At 43.6% G+C, this 23,023-nt stretch overlaps 1 protein-coding gene across 1 annotated transcript in view; it reads left to right on the top strand.

The window, feature by feature from the left end:
• Positions 1 to 7,371, top strand: part of Ipo8 (importin 8) — a 74,547-nt gene extending 67,176 nt beyond the window's left edge. Inside the window, 2 exon segments of the mRNA XM_052719931.1 lie at positions 1,397 to 1,513; positions 5,264 to 7,371. Of these exon segments, the coding sequence (XP_052575891.1) occupies positions 1,397 to 1,513; positions 5,264 to 5,283 (137 nt within the window). The 3' untranslated portion in view covers positions 5,284 to 7,371.
• The last annotated feature ends 15,652 nt before the right edge of the window (positions 7,372 to 23,023 follow it).

The following is a 23,023-nucleotide window of genomic DNA, read 5'->3' as shown; positions in this document are numbered from 1 at the left end:
TAACTAATGTCTATTATTTGCTTTATGGTTAAATAGTTCTGTGGTTGTGTTATCATTTATTTCTACTATTAGATGTTTAAAATTCTCATGTGTGTGTACTGTTTTTGCCAACTAGGCAATGCCAACATAACACACCACCATTATTTAGTTTCAACAGAAGTACAAGAGTGCTCTGAAAGCCAGCTGTGGAATGATAGAAATAGGAAAGTATGCTCCAGGACGGTCACCTGTAGACACAGCATGCATCCTGAGTACTGCAGGAGCTTTTGGGTCTCACGTACCACCTGAACATGCACAACAGTTTAGAAGCTCCTCTGCTGGGGTTGCACAGCCGTCTGTGGACAAGCTTGGATAGACCACTAGGAAAGAAGCCTCTGAGGCATTCCTGGGAAGGATGGCATAGAACTAAGGGTGCTGCCTTGAATATGGGCCCTTTTAACCCAGTGCATAGTGGAGTGTTTTCCTATAAGCTGTTGACCTGATATGGTAGTTTACTTTTGGGAGTAATTAGGTTTGAAGTACAAGATCTTCAGGATCCTAGGCAATGTGAGGTTGTTAGAGCAAGAATACAGTGTGGACTTTGATGGGGAGAGTATGTAGGTAGAGGACTTTGAGAGACAGACAGAGGTGATGTGGGCTGGGCATGGTTACACATGGGAAGGGTTTGCAATGGTTTCCTGAGAGACCAATAGAGAGACCAATAGAAATGGGAGGTTGAGCTGGTCGGTGGTGGCACATGCCTTTAGTCTCAGCACTCGGGAGGCAGAGACAGGTGGATCTCTGTGAGTTCCAGGCCAGGCTGGTCTACAGAGTGAGATCCAGGACAGGCACCAAAACTACACAGAGAAACCTTGTCTCGAAAAACAAAACAAAACAAAACAAAAAAAGGGGGGGGGGAGATTGAGAGCATTCAGAAAGAAAATATTAAACTTTGTTTCAGTTGTGTTAAGTTTGAAGTATTTAGCTGGAAAAGTCCAGGAAGAGAAGGGAAGGATTTTGCACAAGGGTGCAGACTTGGGCCCTCAGTGTAGAGACAGAGCTGGTATGGAAGGTACTAGGAAGATTCCCAGGAGGATGGTAACAGGTGAGTCCAGGTGTTGCCCAGTATCAGGATTTTAGGGAATATATATATAGTTGGGGAAACTTCCAGAAGAAGATAGAAAAAGACAGAATTAGGGAAACCACAGATTTGTAAAGGGGACTTTCCTTGGGGTTCCTTATAGTTGGGTAAATGGGCCCTCAGAAATGACTGTCTGTTGGGATCAGTTCCATCACCCTGTCTCTTACTGTCTAAAATAATTTCATTGAGATCTGATCATACCACTTACTTTTCTTGACATAGTAATGGTCACTGGCTTTCTTACCTTTTCTCCTCCAAACCCCTGAAATGCTGTAGCTGTGCGGACTCGGGATGCTGCCTGGTATCAGCTGCTGGTGGCACCACTCAGTGAGGATCAGAAGAGAAAGCTGCAGGAGGTGTACGCACTGGCGGAGCACCGGAGGACAGTGGCAGGTCAGCCGTCCTTTCCACAGTTGTGTGTCAGAGGGCCACCACCTGCCTTACTTGATTAAAATGGCTGAAGAGCAGCCCCTTCATTGTAATGAAGAATTCCATTGTCATACAGCTCTTCTTGTTTTGTTTTTAAGACAGGATCTTGCCATGTCGCCTAGGCTGACCTGAACTTGTCATCCTCCTATTTCTACCTGTGTGTGCTAGAGTTACTGATGTATGCTACTTCTCCTGGGCTGTATGGTTGTTCTTTCTCTTTTTCTCTTTGAGATGCTGGGGTTTGAACTCAGAGCTTCATACATCCTGGGCAAATAATTTACCAGTGAGCTACGATCCTAGTCCCACTGCCCATCCGTCTCTCTGTCTCTGTCTCTCTTTTGAGTTAGGTGTAGCTTGAGTTTTCCTACCTGGCCCACAGTCAGGACAAATCTCTCTCACCTGCCAGTCCCACAGCCGCTCAGACCCAACCAAGTAAACACAGAGAATTATATTGCTTACTAACTGTATGGCCGTGGCAGGCTTCTTGCTAACTGTTCTTACAGCTTAAATTAATCCATTTCCATAAATCTATACCTTGCCACGTGGCTCATGGCTTACTGGCATCTTCACATGCTGTTTGTCATCGTGGCGGCTGGCAGTGTCTCTCTGACTCAGCCTTCCACTTCCCAGCTTTATTCTCCTCCTTGTCCCGCCTATACTTCCTGCCTGGCCACTGGCCAATCAGTGATTTATTTATTGACCAGTCAGCAACACACTTGACATACAGACCATCCCACAGCAGTTAGGGTTTTACTTTGTGGCTGGCCTGGAACTCACTGTGTAGTCCAAGCTAGCTTCAAACTCACTATCCTCATGCCTCAACCCTCCCGAGGGCTCAAATTACAAGTGTGTGCCACCGTGCCTACCTTTTTTTCCGTCTTTTTTTTTAAGATGGGATGTTGCTAAGTTGACTAGTCTAGCCTCAAACTTACAATCTTTGAACTTGTTATCCTCCTGCTTCAACCTTCTGAGTAGCTGGGACTATAGACATGTCCCTGTGCCACCAGGCCCAGTTTGGTGGTTCTTTTTAATCATAATATTCTATCTCTGTCAACACCATTTCACAGGTAGGGGTTATTAGTGTTTTCCCTCACTGACATCCTCCTAATGCTTGTGTGTGTGTGTATGTGTGTTAAATTTTTAGTTTAGTAAGTAATAAAACAGTAGAATACAGCTTTTACATGATTAAACCAAATAAAAATTTCAAATTAAAAAACCGAAAACATTGCAAAAATACCCGAAGAAAAAGCAGTGGCTCAGTGGTTAAGAACCCTTGCTGCTCTTCCATTGGACCCAAATTCAGTTTCCAGCATGCTAATTGGGTGGCTCACAACCACATGAAACTCCAGCTCCAAGGGACTAGATAGGCCTCCCTGACCCCATAAACACACACAAATGAAAATCAAACAAATCTCAACAAAACAAAAGTCAACTTTAGCATAGTGACCGCCTGAGGATGTACTTTGGTTGGCAGACCGCTCGCCTAATACGGATAACAAACCCTGGGCCGTCCCACAGCACTGCATAAAAACCACGTGTGGTGGCTCAGGCTTGTAATCTGTGCACTTTCGAGGTGAAGACTGAAGGGTCAGCAGTTCAAGTCATCCTCGGCTGTGTAGTTTCAACCAACTATGGGGTGGGGGACGACGACGCAGTTGCTGTTCTGATTCCAAGTCTACTGAGTGGCACTACAGGGCTGAGCCAGAGGTGGCTCCAGTGAAGTTTGCTCTTTTCCTAAAGCCGGTTGGAAGTGGATCTTTTGGAAACCCAGCCCGCTCACACATTTGGTCATCATTTCTTCAATTTGTGGGAACTTTGGAAGTCACCCGGTAGCCACTACTCTCGTTCCCGTCCTTCCGACAGTTATCCTCCTGAGGAGCGCGCAGATGCCTAGAACCAGGGCGGCAGCAGCTTCCAGGTCCGGGGTTCTCCACCGCCCTCGCTTTCTATAGCGAGGCCTGGGGCTTCCTGTCCTTCTCACCCGGGGTTGCTAACTGGAGGCCAGCCGGGTACTCCCCGCCGCCCTCCTGAAGGGGGTCTGTCGGGGTAGCGCACCGTTATCTCCCTCAGCGATAACGCGCCCTGCAAACCTTTCCGGGCTGGGCAAGAGTTCCTCGAGGTCATGCACCCTACAGCGCTGCCCACAACTGAGGGGGTCGGACAGGAACTCCGGCAGAGAAGTCTCCTCCTAATGTTTTAGAGAAGTTAAGGGTTGGGACAGGTCTTGCTTAGAAAGACTTAGTCAGCCCATTGCCCACCTAACATCTCAACCACAGATGGACTAAAAAAACTCTGTGGATCTTAGAAGGAGCTTGTATTTTTGAAAATGAAATGCCACATTACTCAGTTTACCATCGATGTTACCCAGTAGCTAGGGAGATCCACTTAAGAGGAGATTTTATTTTGGCTCTTGGTTCAGTCCTGGCCACTTGGCCCCCTTGGTTTTGGGCCTCTGGTAGGAGTGTGAGGTAGAGGAAATGGGCTCGTGTCAAGGGACCTCAGAAGCAGAGAGAGAATGGGGCTGGAGTCCTAGTATCTCTTTAAAAACACACCCTATGGGGCTGAAGAGGGGGCTGAGCAATTAAGAGCACTTGCTACTCTTGTAGAGGACCCAGGTTAGGTTCCCAGCACCCACATCAGGTGGCTCACAACTATCTGTAACTCCAGTTCCCTTTTCTGATGCCTTTTTATGGCCTCTTGGACACCTGCATACATGTAGCATACACTCACACAAACGTGTACACACACACACACACACACACACACACACACACACAATAACCTCACTTCCTCCCAGGAGGCCTCTCCTCTTTTTTTTTTTGAGACAGGGTTTCTCTGTGTAGCTTTGCGCCTTTCCTGGATCTCACTCTGTAGAGCAGGCTGGCCTCGAACTCACAAAGATTCTCCTGGCTCTGCCTCCCGAGTGCTGGGATTAAAGGCGTGTGCCACCACTGCCCGGCAAGGCCTCTCCTCTTAAAGGCTCTCCTACCTCTCTGTAGTGTCAGAGGCTGGGAACCAAGTTCATCATATGGACTTCAGGGGACATTTATGACCCAAACCAGAGCAAGTTCTCATTTATATTTGTTGGGATTCATATGTTGGTGATGTCAATTTTCAGCTTTTAAGAAGGAAAGATTGTTTAATGTTGGGATTTTGAGCGCACTCCTGGGTTATTAGTGGGAAAAATTTCGTGATTACAAAGTATTTCAATGGGAGACATGAGGAGTTTTAGGTGAGGACTGTTCTTCAGGGTCACAGTTTTTGTTGGCATCCTGTGCAGAGTGGAGCCTGCAGCTATTAGCTCCCAGCCTCAGAACTGTTCACATTTCACCTGTGTTAGCAAATGGTTTTTCCATGATAAACATAATTGCTTGTGAATGTGGTTTTGTTAAAGGCTGGCGTTCAATTAGGTGGAACAACTAATACTAGGAATCACATTAAAGCTGTAAATCCATGAAAAGAGCCAGGCATGGCAGCAAGGCTGGGAGGGGAATTGGTGTCTGTAAACCCAGCACTTGTGTTGTGGAGGCAGGAGGATCAGGAGTTCGGGGCCATCCTCAGTCATATAGCAAGTTAGAGGCTAATCTGGCCACATGAGACCCTGTCTGGAAGCAAACCAAACAGTCCATTATCATAAAAGTCCGGTTCTTTAAAGTTACGTTCAGTGCTCTCACGTTAAGCATTCTTTGTCTTCCCTCTCCTCTTTTCCAATAGCAGGGCGGCTGCACATTTGAGGACAAGGGCATCTTCTCTGCGTTTAACTTTGGGGTTGCGCCCAGCAACAAAAGAAAGGCGCGTCTACGGTTCACCGACCAGCATCACCGCCGCTGCTGCTTTCACAGGATGCGTGAGGGCCAAGAGGGGAACAAGGGTCCGTGCCATCGGCACCAGGCAGCCATGGACTCGCTCGCCTTTCCCTCGACCCTTCTTAAACTGGTATATATATTTTTCAACAGCTACTGTAATGTACGAAATTAAAGAAAAGCAGTCATTGACTGGAAAGGACAAAGCGTCCGCTCTGAAGGCTGAACGCTGAGGGGTTAGAGTTAGGGATCGGCGCATGCGTCTCAGGTTTTTGCCATGAAGAATCAGTAGATTTATGCGGATAACAGTGCCTTCTGTTGTACATGAATTATCAGAAAAAAATTTTTTTGGAGTGTGTTGCAATTTTTTTAAATCATAAAACATATTTCTTGATATCCTGTAAACCTTGGTTATATGTCATTTCATTCTGCATTTTACTCTGCATTGACTGGCAGTTAGTGCAAGTCTCTCTCTGGTTTCAGAAACGTCCCTGCTCCCTTTGACCACCCTGTGCCCAAAGGCTCTCTTCATGAGACTTCCATGGCTTTCCTAAGAACCTTTTCCGTCACATGTTCCCTCTTGAATGGGGTGGTGTTTCTTCAGGATCACAAATGTATTGATTGCGTTGGTAACCTGCCAAGTTCAGGCTTTGCCCACTTGTTGGCACCAGCCGCAGGGGCCTGTTAGTCACTGGGCTGTTCTTAGGAGTCATGTGTTTAATTATACTGCAGGGGTTGGGGGCATCCAAATTCGAAGGCACATTGAAGTTCTAAGCAGAAGACAGTTTCTGGGTGGGGACTTGGTTGGTAGTTACCATTCCAGCCATGTTGGACAGGGCCCAAAGCATTTTACAGTTTTTTCCTCTTTTTTCTTTTCTCCTTCTATTGCTCCCTCCTTTCTTTTTGAGGTAGAATCTTGCTCTGTATGCGACTCAGGCTGGCCTCAAAGTTACAGTCCTCTTGACTCAGCCTCTGACTGCTGTTAACACACCCAGCTGATTTTTAACTTCCTTTTTTTTTAAGTTAGGGTCTTGCTACATAGTTCTGACTGGACTGGAACTCTGTGTGCAGCTTAGTCTGGCCTCAGACTTGTGGCAATCCTGCCTCAGCCTCCCAGGGATTGGAGTTATGGCCATTACAGAATTTTTTTTTTAATTTAGTAAAAAGACCTAACAGATCCAACTACCTGCTTTCTCACAGTCTGAAATTTCTCCAGCCTGATTTATTATGTCTCATTTGGTTTTTTAAAATTCTTCAAGGGTTGGTCTTTTGGTCAGCTGGGTTTGTAGGTGAATGATGTCAGTATTGCAGATGAATTTCCTGAACCGTTCAAAAGCAGAGCACGAACCACAGTGCTTTCATTTAGCAAAATGAAAATATGTCATCAGGACTTGTCGTATTTCTGGATGTGATATAGATTTTGTTTCTGTGAAATGCCTGTAGTTTAAACAGCAACTGGCAGAAATTTCTAGGTGCTTCCTGAATTATCAACTCTTACTCATATTATTTTTTAAAAATTTAGGTTATTTAATTTTTTTTTTTTTTTTTTTTTTTTTTTTTTTTTTTTTTTTTTTGCAGACGTATCTTGAAAAGCCATACATTTCAGAGTGAAATGACCCTGTATTTTCCAATCCCTCATTTTTCAGGGCACCAAAGCTGCATGACCCCCAGCAGTTAGAAAGGAAAGATTGCACTGTAGGGGATTCTAGATCTCTGAAGTAGTTTGGTTTCTCCCATGTCTCATATGGTTTAATTGTATGTAACAGGGGTAATTTGCCTTCACACTGGATCTCGGGGGCATGGGTTCTGGAAATGAGACTTTGTGGTGAATTGTCACCTGCAGTATTAAAGGGAAGACATATTCCTGCACACCACCACACCTTGTTTTTGAAGCCAGAGTCACTGTATGGTTTTGTTACCAGAAGTGCTAACCGGAATGGGATCTGGTTACCTTGGAAATGCAGGAACTTACATGAATGTACTGTAAAATAAAATGTGGGCTGATTCCCAGGAACTGAACTCTGCTAAATGGAATATTTTCTGGAATGGCGCAGGTTATAACTCATTGGCATGTTTCCCTGACTTCCAGGAACCTGGAACAAGAGGGCTGTTGGTATTGAGAGGACAACAGAAGTCAGAACCGGCAGGTCTGACATGAATAGTGAGAGTGTGGGAGTGCTTCTGCAGGTCATGGTAGTGCATCCTGGTAGGCAAGTGCTAAAGAAAATGAGACAGAGGATCACTAGTTTGAGGCCGACCTACACTGCTTTTAGAGCTGGGCAGGGTGAAACACACCTGTAATTCCAGCACTTGGTAGCAGGAGGATCATAAGTTCAAGGCCATCCTCATCTACGTGGCGAGTTGGAGGCCAGCCTGTGTGATGGATGACTATCTCAAAAATAAATGTATAAGAATTTAAAATATTAAAAACTGAATTGAATAGCACGTCAGAAAAGGATTATATACTGTGGTCACATGGAATTTATCTTAAGGGATTTGAGAATGATTTAACACATGTAAATTAACATACCTATGGGACAAAACCATCATCATTTCAATAAACATGGTAAGAGTATTTGATAAAATTTAGCATCCTCCAATAATAAAAACTTCAAAAATCAGGTATAGCAAAAATTTGCCTCAACATAGTTTCCTATGTAATAAATTCAGATAACACCATATTAAATGGGGGAAAGTTAAAAGCCTTTCTTCAGAGAACTAGAGTAGACAAGGGTTTTAACTTTGACTCTTATAGTTCTGGAAGGTCTAGCCTGAGAAATTAGGGAAGAGAAAGAAATAGAGGGCACCCAAATCAGAAAGAGGTCCCTTTTTAAAAAAAAAAAATTATCTTTTAACTTTCTTTTTATTTATTCTTTGTGACTTTCACATCTTGCATCTGGATCCCATTCATTTCCCATCCCTATGTATCCGTCCTCTGCCCTTGCAACTTCCCCACCATCCCCACCAAATAAAATAAAACTTAAGAGAACAAAAAGGAAACAACATCAAAAGAATAATCTCGTTATGGAAACTGTAGTGTGACACAGTAAACACTTTTATCCATAGATCTTCACTTGCAAGTGTTCATTGCAAAAAGTCATTGGTCTGGTTCAAGGCCTCTGGGACTCCTCTTGGATATCCTGTTGTTGCCCTGTGTCATGGAGATCCTGAAGCTTTGGGTCTGCAGGACCAGCCACTTCATTTGCTCCAGCAGATCATAGATGGGATGGATGTTGGGGTGAGCCAACTCATAACCCTGGTTCTGGCTTGTGTAGTTGCAGGATTGATCAGCCCACCAGCTCTCCCTCATCTTCATCACCAGGGTGAGCTCTCCAACATTGCCCCAGCCAGTTCACCCCTTGCAGTGATGAGCAAGGGGTGGGGCCAGTTCTGTTTTCATGCCCTTGGGTTGGTTCTCCCACACCTACATTTTCAGGGCCAGCTCTACTGTGTTGCCCAGGCAAGGTACAAGGGCCATTCTCCGGAGTGCTGCAGGTGGTGAGGGGCAGGGACAGCTCTCCCACCTGCCACAGATGGCAAGGGCCAGGGTGGGAGGGCATCTCTTCCCCAGTTCACACCACCACATGCAGATGAGGGGTGGGGCCAGGTCTCCCATGCTCACATTCTAGAGGCCAGTTTACCTTCACCCTGTCTTTAGGGTCACTTCTACTGTGCTGCCCAGGTGAGGTGCTGAGTCCACAGAAAGAGAACTCTTTATCTCTGTTTGCAAATAGCTTGATTTTAAATTTTATTAATTTTTAATTTTACTGAGAATTTTTTTTATACAGTATATTCTGGTTATGCTTTTCCCCCTCCTTCAATTCCTCCCAGATTCTCCCCACCATATTTTTTGTTATATTTAGTGTGTGGTATGTGTGTGTATGTCCTGCCATAAAGGTTCTAGGATCAAATTCAGTTGTTCAGGCTTGGCAGCAATCACCTTACCTGATGAGCTATCTTGGGGGCCTAGTATGATATTACATGCAGAAAAATCTAAAGATACAACTAAAAACCTGTGAGAACTAAAAAGTTTCATTAAGTTGCAGAATATAAGATTTACCTATCAAATTAGCATATCTATACTAGTAATAAATTAGTTGAAAAACCAAGAGAATAATAATGATGTTCCTTGATTCCGAGATGGTTTCAATGATTCCAAGATGGCCCTAATGACTTCAAGATTGCCTCCATGACTCCACAATGGCCCCTGATCCAAGATGGGTCTCAGTGATTCTAAAATGGAGCCCATGCCTCTAAGATGACTGCCAATGATCTTGTTCAATTGTCTTATGTATCTCTGCGGTAATGATGATGGCAAACAGGAGACATTGTAGTACAACATTTTAACATTCCATCTTGGATGGATGCTTTCTCTGAACTGTGCATGTAGTAACAAGCATGGGCAAGAAGTCTTGCATTAGATTTCAGCAGAGGCTGACTTGTGTCTCTGCAGTGTTTAATGCCATCCTCAGCTCTACTAGTCTTCCTGAAACCACAGGGACTTTAGAAATTCAAGTAGACAAGGGACTCACTGTATCCTTAGCCTTATCAAGATAGATAGGAACCCATAAGATGAAGCCCAATACTTATGAAATCTGTATAATCACTTCTATGGTTCTCATACATTCTTATGACAGTCTTGAGGATAAGCTCATGATGGAATGCTTAATAAAGTATTGTAAGCATTCTAACCAGGTGCGGTAGCTTCCATGTTAGTTCTTGAAAGCTGGAGGCAAGGAAATTGCCAAGAGTTTGAGGCCAACCTGGGATAGAAGACAGACAGTCCTGATAAGATACTAGGGGAAGCCGGGCGGTGGTGGTGCATGCCTTTAATCCTAGCACTGTGAGTTTGAGGCTAGCGAGTTCCAGGAAAGGCGCAAAGCTACACAGAGAAACCCTGTCTCGAAAAACTTTTTTTTTTTTTTTTTTTAAAGATACTAGGGGAAGTGAGGCAGTTTTTAATATACTATTTTGTAGAAAGGAATGACAGCATAGAGGATTATTTTAAAGTCCCTGGTCATGAGAAACTCCTATTTGCTCCCTGCTCCATCTATTTTTTTTTTTTTTTATTGTGGTAAAATGTACATAAAGACAGGGGCTGGAGAGATGGCTCAGTGGTTAAGAGCACTGGCTAGTCTCAGTGGACCCAGGGTTTGGTTTCCAGCAGCCACATGGCAGCTCACAACTATCTAAAACTCCAGTTCCATGGGACCTGACATCCTCTTTGTATTTGTCAGGGTTCTCTAGAGGAACAGAACTGGAGGAATGAATTATATATATTAAAGGGGGATTTATTAGAGTGGCTTACAGGCTGAGGCCTGCCTAGTCCAACAGTGGCTGTCTCTCAATGGAAAGGCCAAGAATCTGATCATTGTTCAGTCCAAAGGCTGGATATCTTAGCTGGTCTTCAGTGTATGTTGGAATCCTGAAGAAGTAGGTTCTAATGCCAGCAAAGGAATGCCCCAGCAACAGGAAGGAGAACAGCAAGAATGTGGGCAAACATGCAAAATGCAGCAGCTTCCTTCTTAGATGTCCTTTTATGTAAATGCCACCAGAAGGAGTGGCCCAGATTTAAAGTGGATCTTCCTGATCATTTTAAATGATCAAGATTTTGGGTAAATCTTCACCCTTCAAACGACCCAATCAACAATAATCTTTCACAGGTGTGTCCAGCTGATTCCAGATGAGGTCATATTAACAACCAAGATTAGCCATCTCCACAGGCACCAGGTATGCATGTGGTACACAGATACACATGCAGGCAAAACACTCATACATAAATAAAGTAGAACAAACATAATAGAGACAACCCTCTCTCAAGGAACCCATACCACACTTAAACTGTTCTGTTCCTAAGTGACCCCTCTTGCGTTTAAATCTGTGTTAAAAATCTTTTCATAATAAACTCTGTTTGCTTTTAAAAATACAATTTACCATTTGTGATGGTCTGAGTGACATGTCTCCCATAATCTTATGGCTGCATACACACACACACACACACACACACACACACACACACACACACACACACACACACACACAGAGGCGATGTAGTAAGCATGGCTCCACGAAACCCACAGAGATCATTTCTGCTTTTAAATAAGCGGTTGACTGAATGTGTCAGAGCCTGACTCTGAGCCACAGAGCTGAAAGGGTTTATGTTTTCAGCACACAGTGTACTAACAAGAACACTTCTGAACTGGGCTTGTGAGACGGCTCAGCTTCTCTGTAGGTCTGGTGATCTGAGTTTGATTTCCAGAGCCCACAGTGAAAGGAGAGAAACAGTTCTGAAAATTATCATCTGACCTCTGTATGTACACATCGTACACACACACACACACACACACACACACACACACACACACACACACACACTAATAATGATACCAATACTAATATTACTACTAATAAATAATAGAATAAAAAGTCATGTTAGAGCTGTGCAGTGGTGGCGCACGCCTTTAATCCCAGCACTGAGAGGCAGAGGCAGGTGGATCTCTGAGTTTGAGGCCAGCCTAGTCTACAGAGTGAGATCCAGGACAGCTAGGACTGTTACACAGAGAAACCATGTCTTGAAACAACAACAACAACAACGAACAAAACAACCAAAAAAAAAAAAGTCATGTTAGCAAGGATATGGAGAAAGTGAACCCAGGTACTTGTTAGTGGAAATGTAAAGTGGTACTGTTAGAAAGCTCAGGGTTGCAGAGTAAAGAGACCACCACTCTTGTCTGGACAAGGCAAATTTTATTCTTGATCAGGAAGGTGTACTTAGAGGAGTGAACACACAGAGACAGGAGATGCATTTGGTTTTTATTCTAACTCAGGTGGTAACTGTCTTTTCCCCACTGGCTGGGGTCTAACTTTGCAGTTTTCATTCAGTTGGCTAGTCTGAAAAAAACTGGCACACAGGAAATGAAGGAATGGGAAAGGAGTCAGTGCTCCAAGGAGAAAGGGGGTCACTGTTCCAAATTCCTGGAATATGGCATCGGGCTTTTGTGTAAATAAAGGTTTTACTCTGTGTGTGAGTGAAGGGGGGATTAAAATATTTGCATAAATGTCTTACAAGGTATTTGATAGAAAAGACTCATGTTTGATATTTTTTACAGTACCATGGAAAATACAGAGGTTCCTTAAAGAAAGATAAGCTAGAATTATAGGTAATACAGCAACCCCACTTCTGGGCAAATATTAAAGGACAGACACCACTTTGCTGAAGTGATCTGCAATCTAGCTGCTAATGGGAATCATTGGCCAGAGTCGAGATATGAAAAAAGCCCAGTGATATCCTTGTGGATGAACACATAAAGAAAATGTGGTATTGATGAAGGAGGAATTCAAAGTAATAGAATTGGTGTTACAAATGACTTTCTAATAGATTTGTTTAAGAGACATTAAATCACACAAAGTAGGATTTAGCTAAGAGAACACTCCCCACAAACACCCCAAAGATAAGTAGTAATCATCTGCTGTCAGACTGTTAGAGACAAGCAAAATTCATGACGCTAGGATGTAAGTGTTTGTTCACCAGGACCGACCGGCCATTAGGCCCATCCCCGAAGAACATGCCTCTAACAGGAGGCTGAAGGAGGCAGCTCAGGGTCACAGCCAATGTTGTCCTGGGTGTCCATAAAGGCTCCCTTTCTCTTTGAGAAAAGCATAATTCTGCCTGATGGGTAAGATGACCCCAGGTAGCAACTGTTCCAAAAGAATAACACAGGTGTTATCTTTGCTGTATAATATCTCCCATCTGACCAAGTGGCCAGTCTTGCAGTTTCCTGTCTCTGTTTAAATTGTTCAGAGTGTAACTTGGGGCTGGAACCTAAAAGAAATTTAAGGATGACAGCATATGTAAAATGCGTAAGCCTCAGGTGTAACACCCTGCAGATCCCACTTAACTGTGGAAATTAAAAGTATGAATCTAGAATTGGAGAGTAGCGTGATGGTTTCCAGTGATGATCCAGTGGAGGGCTATATGCTGGTCAAAAGACAAAGTTTCAGTTACTCAGGTGAGTATTCTGGAGACTTTAGCATGGTGCCACCAGTTAACATACTGCATTCTCAAAACTAAGAGCAGATCTCCAGTATTCCCACTCCAAAATCAGAACAAACCAGAACAGCAGTAGCTATTGGAGGTAACGGACGTGTTAATTAGGTTAAGTCAGTCACTTGACCTCATGCAATACACATTACATATAGTTTTTGTTGGTTATCTTTCCATAAATCTGGGGAGATCCCCCCCCCACCTCTCTCTCTCTCTCTCTCTCTCTCTCTCTCTCTCTCTCTCTCTCTCTCTTTCTCTTTCTCGTGTGTGTGTGTGTGTGTGTGTGTGTGTGTGTGTGTGTGTGTGTGTGTGTGTGTGTGTTTAAAGATTGTGGGGCACTCAAGTTCATGAAGATTATGGATAAGGCTTTTTTTCTGACTGTGCAACATTTCCACATCCCTCTGCTGGCAGCACATTGAAATCTCTCTTCTTGAAATAGCCAACCTGCATTCCCCCCACTCCCAACCCTGCTCTGGGCAGGACACAGGTCCCCAATGGGCCCACTGAGTGGTGCCACTGTCCCCACTGTGCACTCTGGCATTGTCGCTTTTAGCTTATGTGATAGGTATTGATGTGCATTACTCCAGGAAGGACTGAACCATGATCATGCTGTAGGTCAGAGAATACACATAAATAAATATGCTGTGGTTAGTCTGGCTTGAAAGAATGAATCAACATTTTAAAATCAGTTGCAAACACTGAAATTTTTGCATGGAGCTAGCTTTTTGACTCATTTTGAAAAGCTGGAAGATTTGGCATTAAAGGACTTACAGTTTTTTAATAGACACAGTGAGCCTGGCTGTTAGATGAAGCCATGCTCTTTAGTTCAGTTAATTAGCAGCCTGGAGGTATCCACATGTGAAACTGGGAGACTCCACCAGGCTTTGTACCCATTGCTTCAAACTCATTGTTGGATGAACCACGTAACAGCAAAGTAAGCTTATCTCCTTGCTTATAGACCGCCATGCTAGTTCATAGTACCTACCTGCGTCAGGGCTATTCCCAGCCTAAAAAGTCACAGGACAGCACTCAATCTCTTCTAATTCAAACTTGGATCCTCACACATTAAACAGAGAACTTGGCCCACCTCTAGCCCATCCTTGGTTACGATTCTGCAGGTGTCAAGAGTGGCCTATGCTCACATCCTTTTTAATCAGGGTCTCTGGAGTGTGCTACCCCTGCTGATTAGTTCACTTCAAAGTGGTTTTGTTTTCTTTCCTTCCTTCTTTTTTTTTTTTTAAAGATTTATTTATTTATTATGTATACAGAACAAGGTGCCAGATCTCATTACAGATGGTTGTGAGCCACCATGTGGGTGCTGGGAATTGAACTCAAGTACTCTGGAAGAGCAGTCAGTGTTGTTAACCTCTGAGCCATCTCTCCAGCCCCCCTTTTTTGTGGGGGCAGGGAGCCGGGGTTTTCTATTAATTATTTTCTCATTGCTGCAAACAAATACCTGGGAAGATAACGCAGAAAGAGTGTGTTCTGGCTCGTGGTTTGGGCAGATAGTCTATTATGTTGGGGAAGGCAAAGTGGCAGGGGCTCCCTGGCAGCAGGATCACGATGCTGAGTCCTCACATACTGGTAGAACAGGAAATAGATAATGTCAGTGGTCTCCTTTTTCTCTTTTTTATTTGGTCAAGGACCGTATCCTGTGGAATGATGCCACCCATGTGAGGTTGAGTCTTCCTTCTTCAGTTCAGTCTCTCTGGAAATGCCCTCACAGTCAGGCCCAGAGATGTGTCTCCTAGGGGATTCCAAATCCAGTCAAGTTGACAATGATTAACCATGGCAAGGTTGAACCTAGGGCCTTGCACACGATTAATTTGCTTTTTAGAGGAAGTTCTGAGTCCATTTAAGGAAGCCTCCTGGGTAGCTCTGATTCAGGTAAGTTTCTTTAATTTTGTCCATTCTGCTTTGGTCTATGTTTTCATATCAACCTGAGGCAAGGACAGTGTGCCCCAATGGGAGGCCAGCTGGGGCCAGAAAGTCAAAGGTCCATGTTGTGAGTCACCTGAGACCACTTGCCACTATAACCCAGAGCAGAGTGAAACCAGACCTCTTGGTGAGAGTTACTTTAATTATTATTCCTCAAACAAATGTTATGCTCTGCAGAAAAGGAATGTGGACACAGCCCCCCCCCCCCCACCTGACCCATATCCACCAGTCAGGTACTCTTTGTAAGAACAACAGTGGTGTAAGCCTGTAGATTTCACACTATGCATTTTATAAACAAAGATTGTCTGTCTGATTTTGATTCTACTTTTACATTATGGTTGGTGGGAGGGAATTAGTAATGGCTAAACTACGGAGGTTTCGTCTTGATTCAACAGTTCCACTACTTCCTGGTGTAGCTCTGAAGGTCAAGTCCAAGCCACTGAGGCAGCGTAATCCCCCAGCAATGTTTTCTTCAATATGCTCTGAGAATTTTTCATTACTAGATGACAACTTGCTACTATGGAGTATTCAACCAGAAAAATGAAAAGGGATTGAAGAGTGAAAATTAAATTAACACCTTCTCAGAAATAACACCTTTGGCTCATGAATAAACATGTGTTAGAGATTCACATTAGGTGTTGTCAAAATCTAAATGTCACCCTACCTTCTGCATTTGTTACCATTGATACCACCTCTTCAAAACAGAGCTTAAAAATAACCTGAAAAGACCTGGGGTTTCAAGAACACAGTTCATACCAAACATTGAGAGTGGAATTTTTTTCCCTGAAAAAATACATTAAAATTAACTCTCTAATACTGTACCTTCAAGAAGTAAAATATAGCAGAAGATAATAATAGTGAAACTATCAAGTGAAACAAAACATGTTAAAAAAATTTTTTTTGAGACAGAGTCTCTCTGTGTAGTAGCTCTGGATGTCCTGGAAGTTATGTAGACCAGGCTGGACTTGAACTCACTTAGATCCACTTGCCCCTGCCTCTTGAATGCTGGAATCAGAGGTGTGGCACACATCGTATGTTTCAAACTAAAATGTTTTGCTCCATTTATGGATATCTGAGATAGTTTTCAACTTTTGGGACCCAAAAACGTAACAAAGTATTCAAAGTGACCATGCATTTTAGGAATAAATAGTCATTCCAATGGCTTCAGTTTCAAGAATGCCCATAAGATTGCAGTGCGGGGACAAGTGTTGCCAGCAACTGACCTTCTTTCTCTTTTCTCACACTGAGTGAGTAAAGTGCTACTTTTAAGATCTATGAAGGGGCCAGGTATATGGCTCACATATAATCCCAGCACTTGAAGGCTGAGGCAGGAGGATTGCTACGAGTGTAAGAACAGTGTATTAGTTACTTTTATGTTGCTATGATAAAGTATCCCGATGAAAAGAAACTTAAGGAAGAGTTTATTTTGGCTTATAGTTCCAGAGGGGGCAAGCGTAGCATAGTGGCAGGGTAGGAAGAAGCAGAGAAATCACATTTCATCCTTACATAGGGAGAGAGAGAGACAGAGAGACAGAGAGACAGAGACAGAGACAGAGACAGAAAGAGAGACAGAGACAGAGAGAGAGGAGAGGGAGAGAGAGACAGAGACAGAGAGAGAGACAGAGAGACAGAGACAGAGAGAGACAGAGACAGAGAGAGAGGAGAGGGAGAGAGAGACACAGAGAGAGAGAGAGAGAGAGGGAGAGAATGAATATGAAATAGGGTGAAGGTATCCTCAAAACCTACACTCAGTGGCGTATTTCCTCCAGCAAGACTTCACCTCTGAAAGCTTCCATAACCTCCTTAAACAGCGCCACTACCTGTGTCTATAGAGACATTTCTCATTACCAACCACAGACAGCTTGGAACATACAGTAAACTCCTGTGTGGTGGTTTGAAGAAACCGACTCCAAAGGGAGTGGCACTGTTAGGAAGTGTGGCCTTGTTGCAGAAAGTGTGTTACTGTGGAGGTGGGCTTTGCATGCTGTCATGTTGCACTATGAAAATAATGGACTAAACCTTTGAAATTGTAAGCCCTCTAATTAAATGTTTGCCTTTATTAAAAGTTACTATGGTCATGGTGTCTCTTTGCATGATAGAAACCCTAACTAAGACAGTAGTTGGTACCAGGTACTGGGGTGTTGTGATAGGCCTGACCATGTGTTTGGAGGAATGTGGACAGTGAGAGTTTGGGTTAAGAAAGCAGTGGAATGCTTTAAGCACTGCTTAATGGGCCATACCAATGAGCGTGGAAGACAGTGGTGCTGAGAGTGATTTGAACTGTGGGGGCTGGATCAGGAGGTCTCAGAGGAGAAGAATTCTAGTATATTGCCTAGAGATCATTCTTGTGATATCTTGGTGAAGGAAGTGGCTGCTTTTTGCCCTTGTCTAAAGAGTCTGCCTGAGGCTAAAATGAAGAGATTTGGATTAATTCCATTGGCAGAGGAAATCTCAAAACAGCCTAGTACTAACTCTGTTGTGTGGTTATTATTGATCACTCATATATATTTATAATGAAAAGGAACAAGAAAATGTAAAATTAGAGGAGAAAAGGAGCACCAGGAAGTAGAATGGAGCTAAATCCTGTGTTCAAGGAGATAAACAGATTAAGAAATGGAGTCGCCGGGCGGTGGTGGCGCACGCCTTTAATCCCAGCACTCGGGAGGCAGAGCCAGGCGGATCTCTGTGAGTTCGAGGCCAGCCTGGGCTACCAAGTGAGTCCCAGGAAAGGCGCAAAGCTACACAGAGAAACCCTGTCTCGAAAAACCAAAAAAAAAAAAAAAAAAAAAAAAAAAGAAATGGAGTAAAGGGAGTGGTGACCTCAGGGCAAGATCCCACCCAGCTAAGTTTCCAATTTGTGTAAAGGAATTAGAGAAAAGCTTAGAGTTGAGTGTGCCTTTAATCCCAGCATTCTAGAGGCAGAGCCTGGCAGATCTCTGAGTTTAAGGCCAGCCTGGTGTACAGAGCAAGTTCAAGGACAGCAAAGCTTAGTCAGTAAAGGTAACCATTGAAAACAGGAAGCTGGTGAAGATGTAATTGAACAAGGGGGCTATGTTCCAGCCCCAGCAAGCAGCAGAACTTGGCAACTTTGGCCATGTGGTTTTGGAGTTAAGGATAGAAGAAAGGGACTATGGAATTTGCCTCTGTATCTAAGGAAAACTGCTGAGACCAGTCATGTGTCAGGGGTGTCCCTGAATGGAGGCCTAGAGAGCCTATTGCATGAAGCTGTGAAGTTGAAGCTTGGATTGCCTTGGAGAACCCAAGATGTTGGAGATGCCAGAGTCATGGGATACCTGCCAAGGAAAGCTGCTAGCAGGGAGTGGAACCAGCCTAAGAGAATAAAGTGTGTTGCAGTCAAAATAGCTAAAAGAGTTGGAGATCTGAAGAGCGTTTTGACATCAGACATGCAGATGCAGAGTTTGGAGTTTGCCCAGCTGGTTTTTGGTCTTGCTTTGGTCCAGCATTTCCTCGCTATGCCCCCTTCCCTATGTTTTGGAATGGTAATGTATATCCTGTGCCAATATGTGTTTGAAGTATGTGATCTGCTTTTTGATTTTGATATTACAGGGGATTACAGTTAAGAGATTGCCATGAATCTCAGAAGAGACTTTGAACTTTAGACTTTTAAATATGTTTGAGACTATCATAGACTGTGGGGACTTTTGAAGTCCCCACATTTTTTGCATTATGATGTGGCTATAAGCATTTGAGGTCCAGGGAGTGTAATGTGGTGGTTTGAAAGAAAATGGCCCCAAAGGAAGTGGCACTATTAGGAGGCATGGCTTTGTTGGAGTAGGTGTGGCCTTGTTGGAGGAAGTGTGTCACTGTGAAGGCAGGCTTTGAGGTCTCATATATGCTCAAGCCATGCCCAGTGTCTCAAACCACTTCTAATTGCCTGCGAGTCAAGATGTAGGAATCTCAGCTCCTTCTCTAGCACCATGTCTGCCTGCATGCTGCCATGTTTCACTATGAAGGTAATGGACTAAAAAATTAGTCCATTAGCTCTGAAATTGTAAGCCCCCCAATTAAATGTTTTCCTTTATAAGAGTTGCTGTGGTCATGATGTCTCTTTACAGCAATAGAAACCCTAAGACACCCTGTTTTGTATTTTCGTATTTGTGTTCTTTAGGAGAGTGTCTTAGTCAGTATTCTATTACTGTGAAGAGGCCCCATGACGAAGACAACTCTTATAAAAGAAGGCATTTAACTGGGGGCTTGTTTACAGTTTCAGAGGGTAGTCCATTATCATCGTGGCAGGGAGAATAGTGGCAGGCATGATAGTGGAGCAGGGGCTGAGAGCTTTATATCCTGATCCATAGGCAGCAGGCAGAGAGAGGGAGAGGGAGGGAGGGAGAGAGGGAGCGAGAGAGAGACAGAGACAGAGACAGAGACTAGCCTTAAAATGGGCTTTTGAAATCTCAAAGTCCACCCCTAGTGACACACCTTCTCCAACGAGGCTTCTCCTAATCCTTTCTTGACAGTTCATTAGCTGGGTACTAACTGTGCAAATATGTGAGCCTGTGGGTGTAAAGCTCATTCAGATCACCATAGAGGGCATCATGACGTTGAAAGGTTGGGAAATAAAGCTTTCTGTCTATGATTTTGGTTGACACTGAGTTTAGAGAAAGTGTGGGCATGGGCAGGAAGTCAGCTGCCGACATCTGTGCTGTTACTCACTGCATCACTTTGCACCGGCCTGGGATGATGGTGGTGGCTGGTGTCTCATGGCTTTGTGGTAGGGTAAAAGTGAAGTGAGCCACAACAGAAGACTGGAACCAGAATGTGGCTCTTTTCTTTTTCTTTCTTTCTTTCTTCCTTCCTTCCTTCCTTCCTTCCTTCCTTCCTTCCTTTCTTTCTTTCTTTCTTTCTTTCTTTTTTTCTTCAGTTTTTTTGAGACAACGTTTCTCCGTTTAATAGCTCTGGCTGTTCTGGAACTTGATTTGTAGATCAGGCTGGTCTCAAACTCATAGAGATCCACCTGCTTCCGCCTCCCAATTTCAGCTGAAGGAAAGGCTGAAATTAAAGGTGTGCACCACCACTCTCCTGCTCTTTTTTTTTAAGTTACATTTTATTTATTTTCTCTCTTTCCCTCTCACTCCCTTCTCCCTTTCCTCCCTCTTCTTCCTCCCTCCCTCCCTCCCTCCCTCCCTCCCTCCCTCCCTCTCTCTCTCTCTCTCTCTCTCTCTCTCTCTCTCTCTCTCTCTCTCTCTCGTATGTGTGTGCCTGACTGGGTTTCTGTTTGTGTGTGTGTGTGTGTCTATTTCTGTCTCTATCAGTGTGAGCATGTGTTTTGGCCCAAGTGCCTGTGGAGGTCAGAGGACAACTTGCAGGAGTAAGTTTTCACTTTCCACCATGTGGGTTCCAGGGATTTGGACTCAGCTAATCCTGATCGGAGGTAAGTGCTTTTACCCCCTGAGACATCTCACTGGCTCCAGAAGACACCTTCCTATGTGCGACCTACCTGCTGTGCTTTCACGTGTGCTGAAGAACACGAAGGACCTATGCTGGTCATTTTCTCCCTGTGACAGTCAGTCACACAGACATAAACATGGCATCCAGTGGCATGGTGACCACCAAAGGAGAAGACTGTCATCACTTGTGAAGTTCTGCTCGGCACCCTGACATCATAGTTATGTGTCTGTGATACTTCCTTTTCTACTAAACAGTTTCTTTTAGTTAGTGTATGAAGAATGGGTTTCATTATGTGACTTTCAAACATATTTACCACTGTTTCTTGTTCTCATTCACTCTCCAATCCTCTTCCATCTTCAGCCCCCTACCTACCTCAGTGGTCCCCTTCCTCCACACCAATAGTCCTTCTTTGTTGTCATACACACATTCTCTCTCTCTCTCTCTCTCTCTCTCTCTCTCTCTCTCTCTCTCTCCTCTCTCTGTTGCATGAGAGAAAATATGCAATATTTTCTTTTTAAGTCTGCTGCTTTCTAGAAGTGCCTCCAGTCCAGACCCCGATGTAAACACACACTCTTGAGTCATCTGCCTCACAGCCAGATTACTTTCTGTCGACGACTGGAAAGTTTAGGACAATGAGAGTGTAGGTTACACTAATTCTCCCAGAGACCATGCAATTCGAGTCACACCGTCTCAGAGCACAGCAGCCACACTTCTCCCTTTGCACCATCTACAGGACAGTTTCCCTTGCCATTGGTATGAAAATTTTTGTGAGAAACACTCTTCAGGATCTGCTTTGCATTTAATCTTCCTTGAAGATTGAAATCATTCTCTTCCACCCACCTTTCCAGAAAATGTCCCTCTTCCATCCCTCAAAGTGGGATTTTCTCAGTGGCTGGCAGGATGTGATCAACAAAATATAAAAAAGAGAGAAATGCCATTTTAAAGTAGAAATGCCAAGAATTCCAAAAGTCAAGGAAAACTGACATAAGCCACAGGTCATCGGCAGGGAGGCAGGTGCTGTGAGGTGACCAAGAGGAACATAATTAACTGTGACTCCCTAGTCCTGTAGCCTTTCCTTCAGCTCAGCGTCTGCCTTGTTCTTTGCTCTTCTGGAATGCCCATCTTCCTTCTAGCGCTGAAGTCCTTAGTGGGAGGTGCTTTATTTAGGCTTGCAGGAGCAGGAGGAATCAACCTTGTGATCTTTACTCTAGGCCCCTATTGAAAACTTACATTTCATTAGCCCAATGCTCTTTGTATCCATGTGCTGGGTAAAGACAAACACCAAAATGCATTCAAGGAAACTATTCGATTAGATATGCTGTTAATTGTTCTAGTTTTTCCAACAGTTCACAAACTTGGGGCTAGTCAGCCATAAGGCAGGCAGCATTAAAGAAAAGTCTGGTTATTTTTAATATTATTGCATAAGACTATGGGGCAGAAGTAAGCAGCTTGTAGGTGTTAATGAAGCTGGTTATGTGAAACTGGCTAATGACCAGTTCTCAGACCTGAAGGAGGCTCAGAGGACCCCCTGTGAGGCAAGAAATACTCCCTTCAAATCCAAGATTTATTCTCCTCCTTGTCCCGCCTACACTTCCTGCCTAGCCAATGGCCAATCAGTGTTTTATTTATTGACTAATTAGCAACACATTTGCCATACAGAACATCCCACAGCACTTCCCCCATTTTTTTTTTCAAAAAGGAAGGTTTTAACCTTAACAAAGTAAAATTACATATAATTTGGGAATTTGGGCGTAGCTTCTCTTACTACTTCCTGCTGGAGGGGGGCGCTGTATCTTATGGGGATACAAAGAAAATTTTAGAATTATAGAATAGTCCATGAGGGTGTATTGTCTGAGCCAGTTGCCTTCAAATCGTTCTGGATGTTGGATCATCTGGGCCATGGTGTCATCGGAGACCTTTCAGGGGGTCTTGGCTGGTCAAACCTGATGTGTCTTAATCTGGAACAAATCCATAGTCTCTGGCTTTCTGTGGAAACAAAAGCAGAGTCTCCTTTCCAAAGCAACATATCCTTATATTCAAATTTTGAAGTCAAGGTACCTTTAAAATATACATTTTGGCATAACTCAACAGCTTTTACAATCAAATGTTTTTCTGCAGTTAAAAGTCCCAAAGACAACACAATCCAGATTCTCTGTGTAATACTCATCTTTACGTGGCTTATTTTTTATATTAATATTACTGTCTCTTTAAAGACTTTATTTTTAAAACTATGTATTTGTTTATATAACTTTATATATCACCTTTTTTTGTCTCTTT

This window comes from Peromyscus californicus, unplaced genomic scaffold (genome assembly GCF_007827085.1).
Source record: "Peromyscus californicus insignis strain IS unplaced genomic scaffold, ASM782708v3 Scaffold_6__1_contigs__length_162567912, whole genome shotgun sequence".
Taxonomy (NCBI): Eukaryota; Metazoa; Chordata; class Mammalia; order Rodentia; family Cricetidae; genus Peromyscus; species Peromyscus californicus.
The sequence above is the reverse complement of the archived record's forward strand: the minus strand, read 5'-3'. Positions and strand labels throughout refer to the sequence as shown.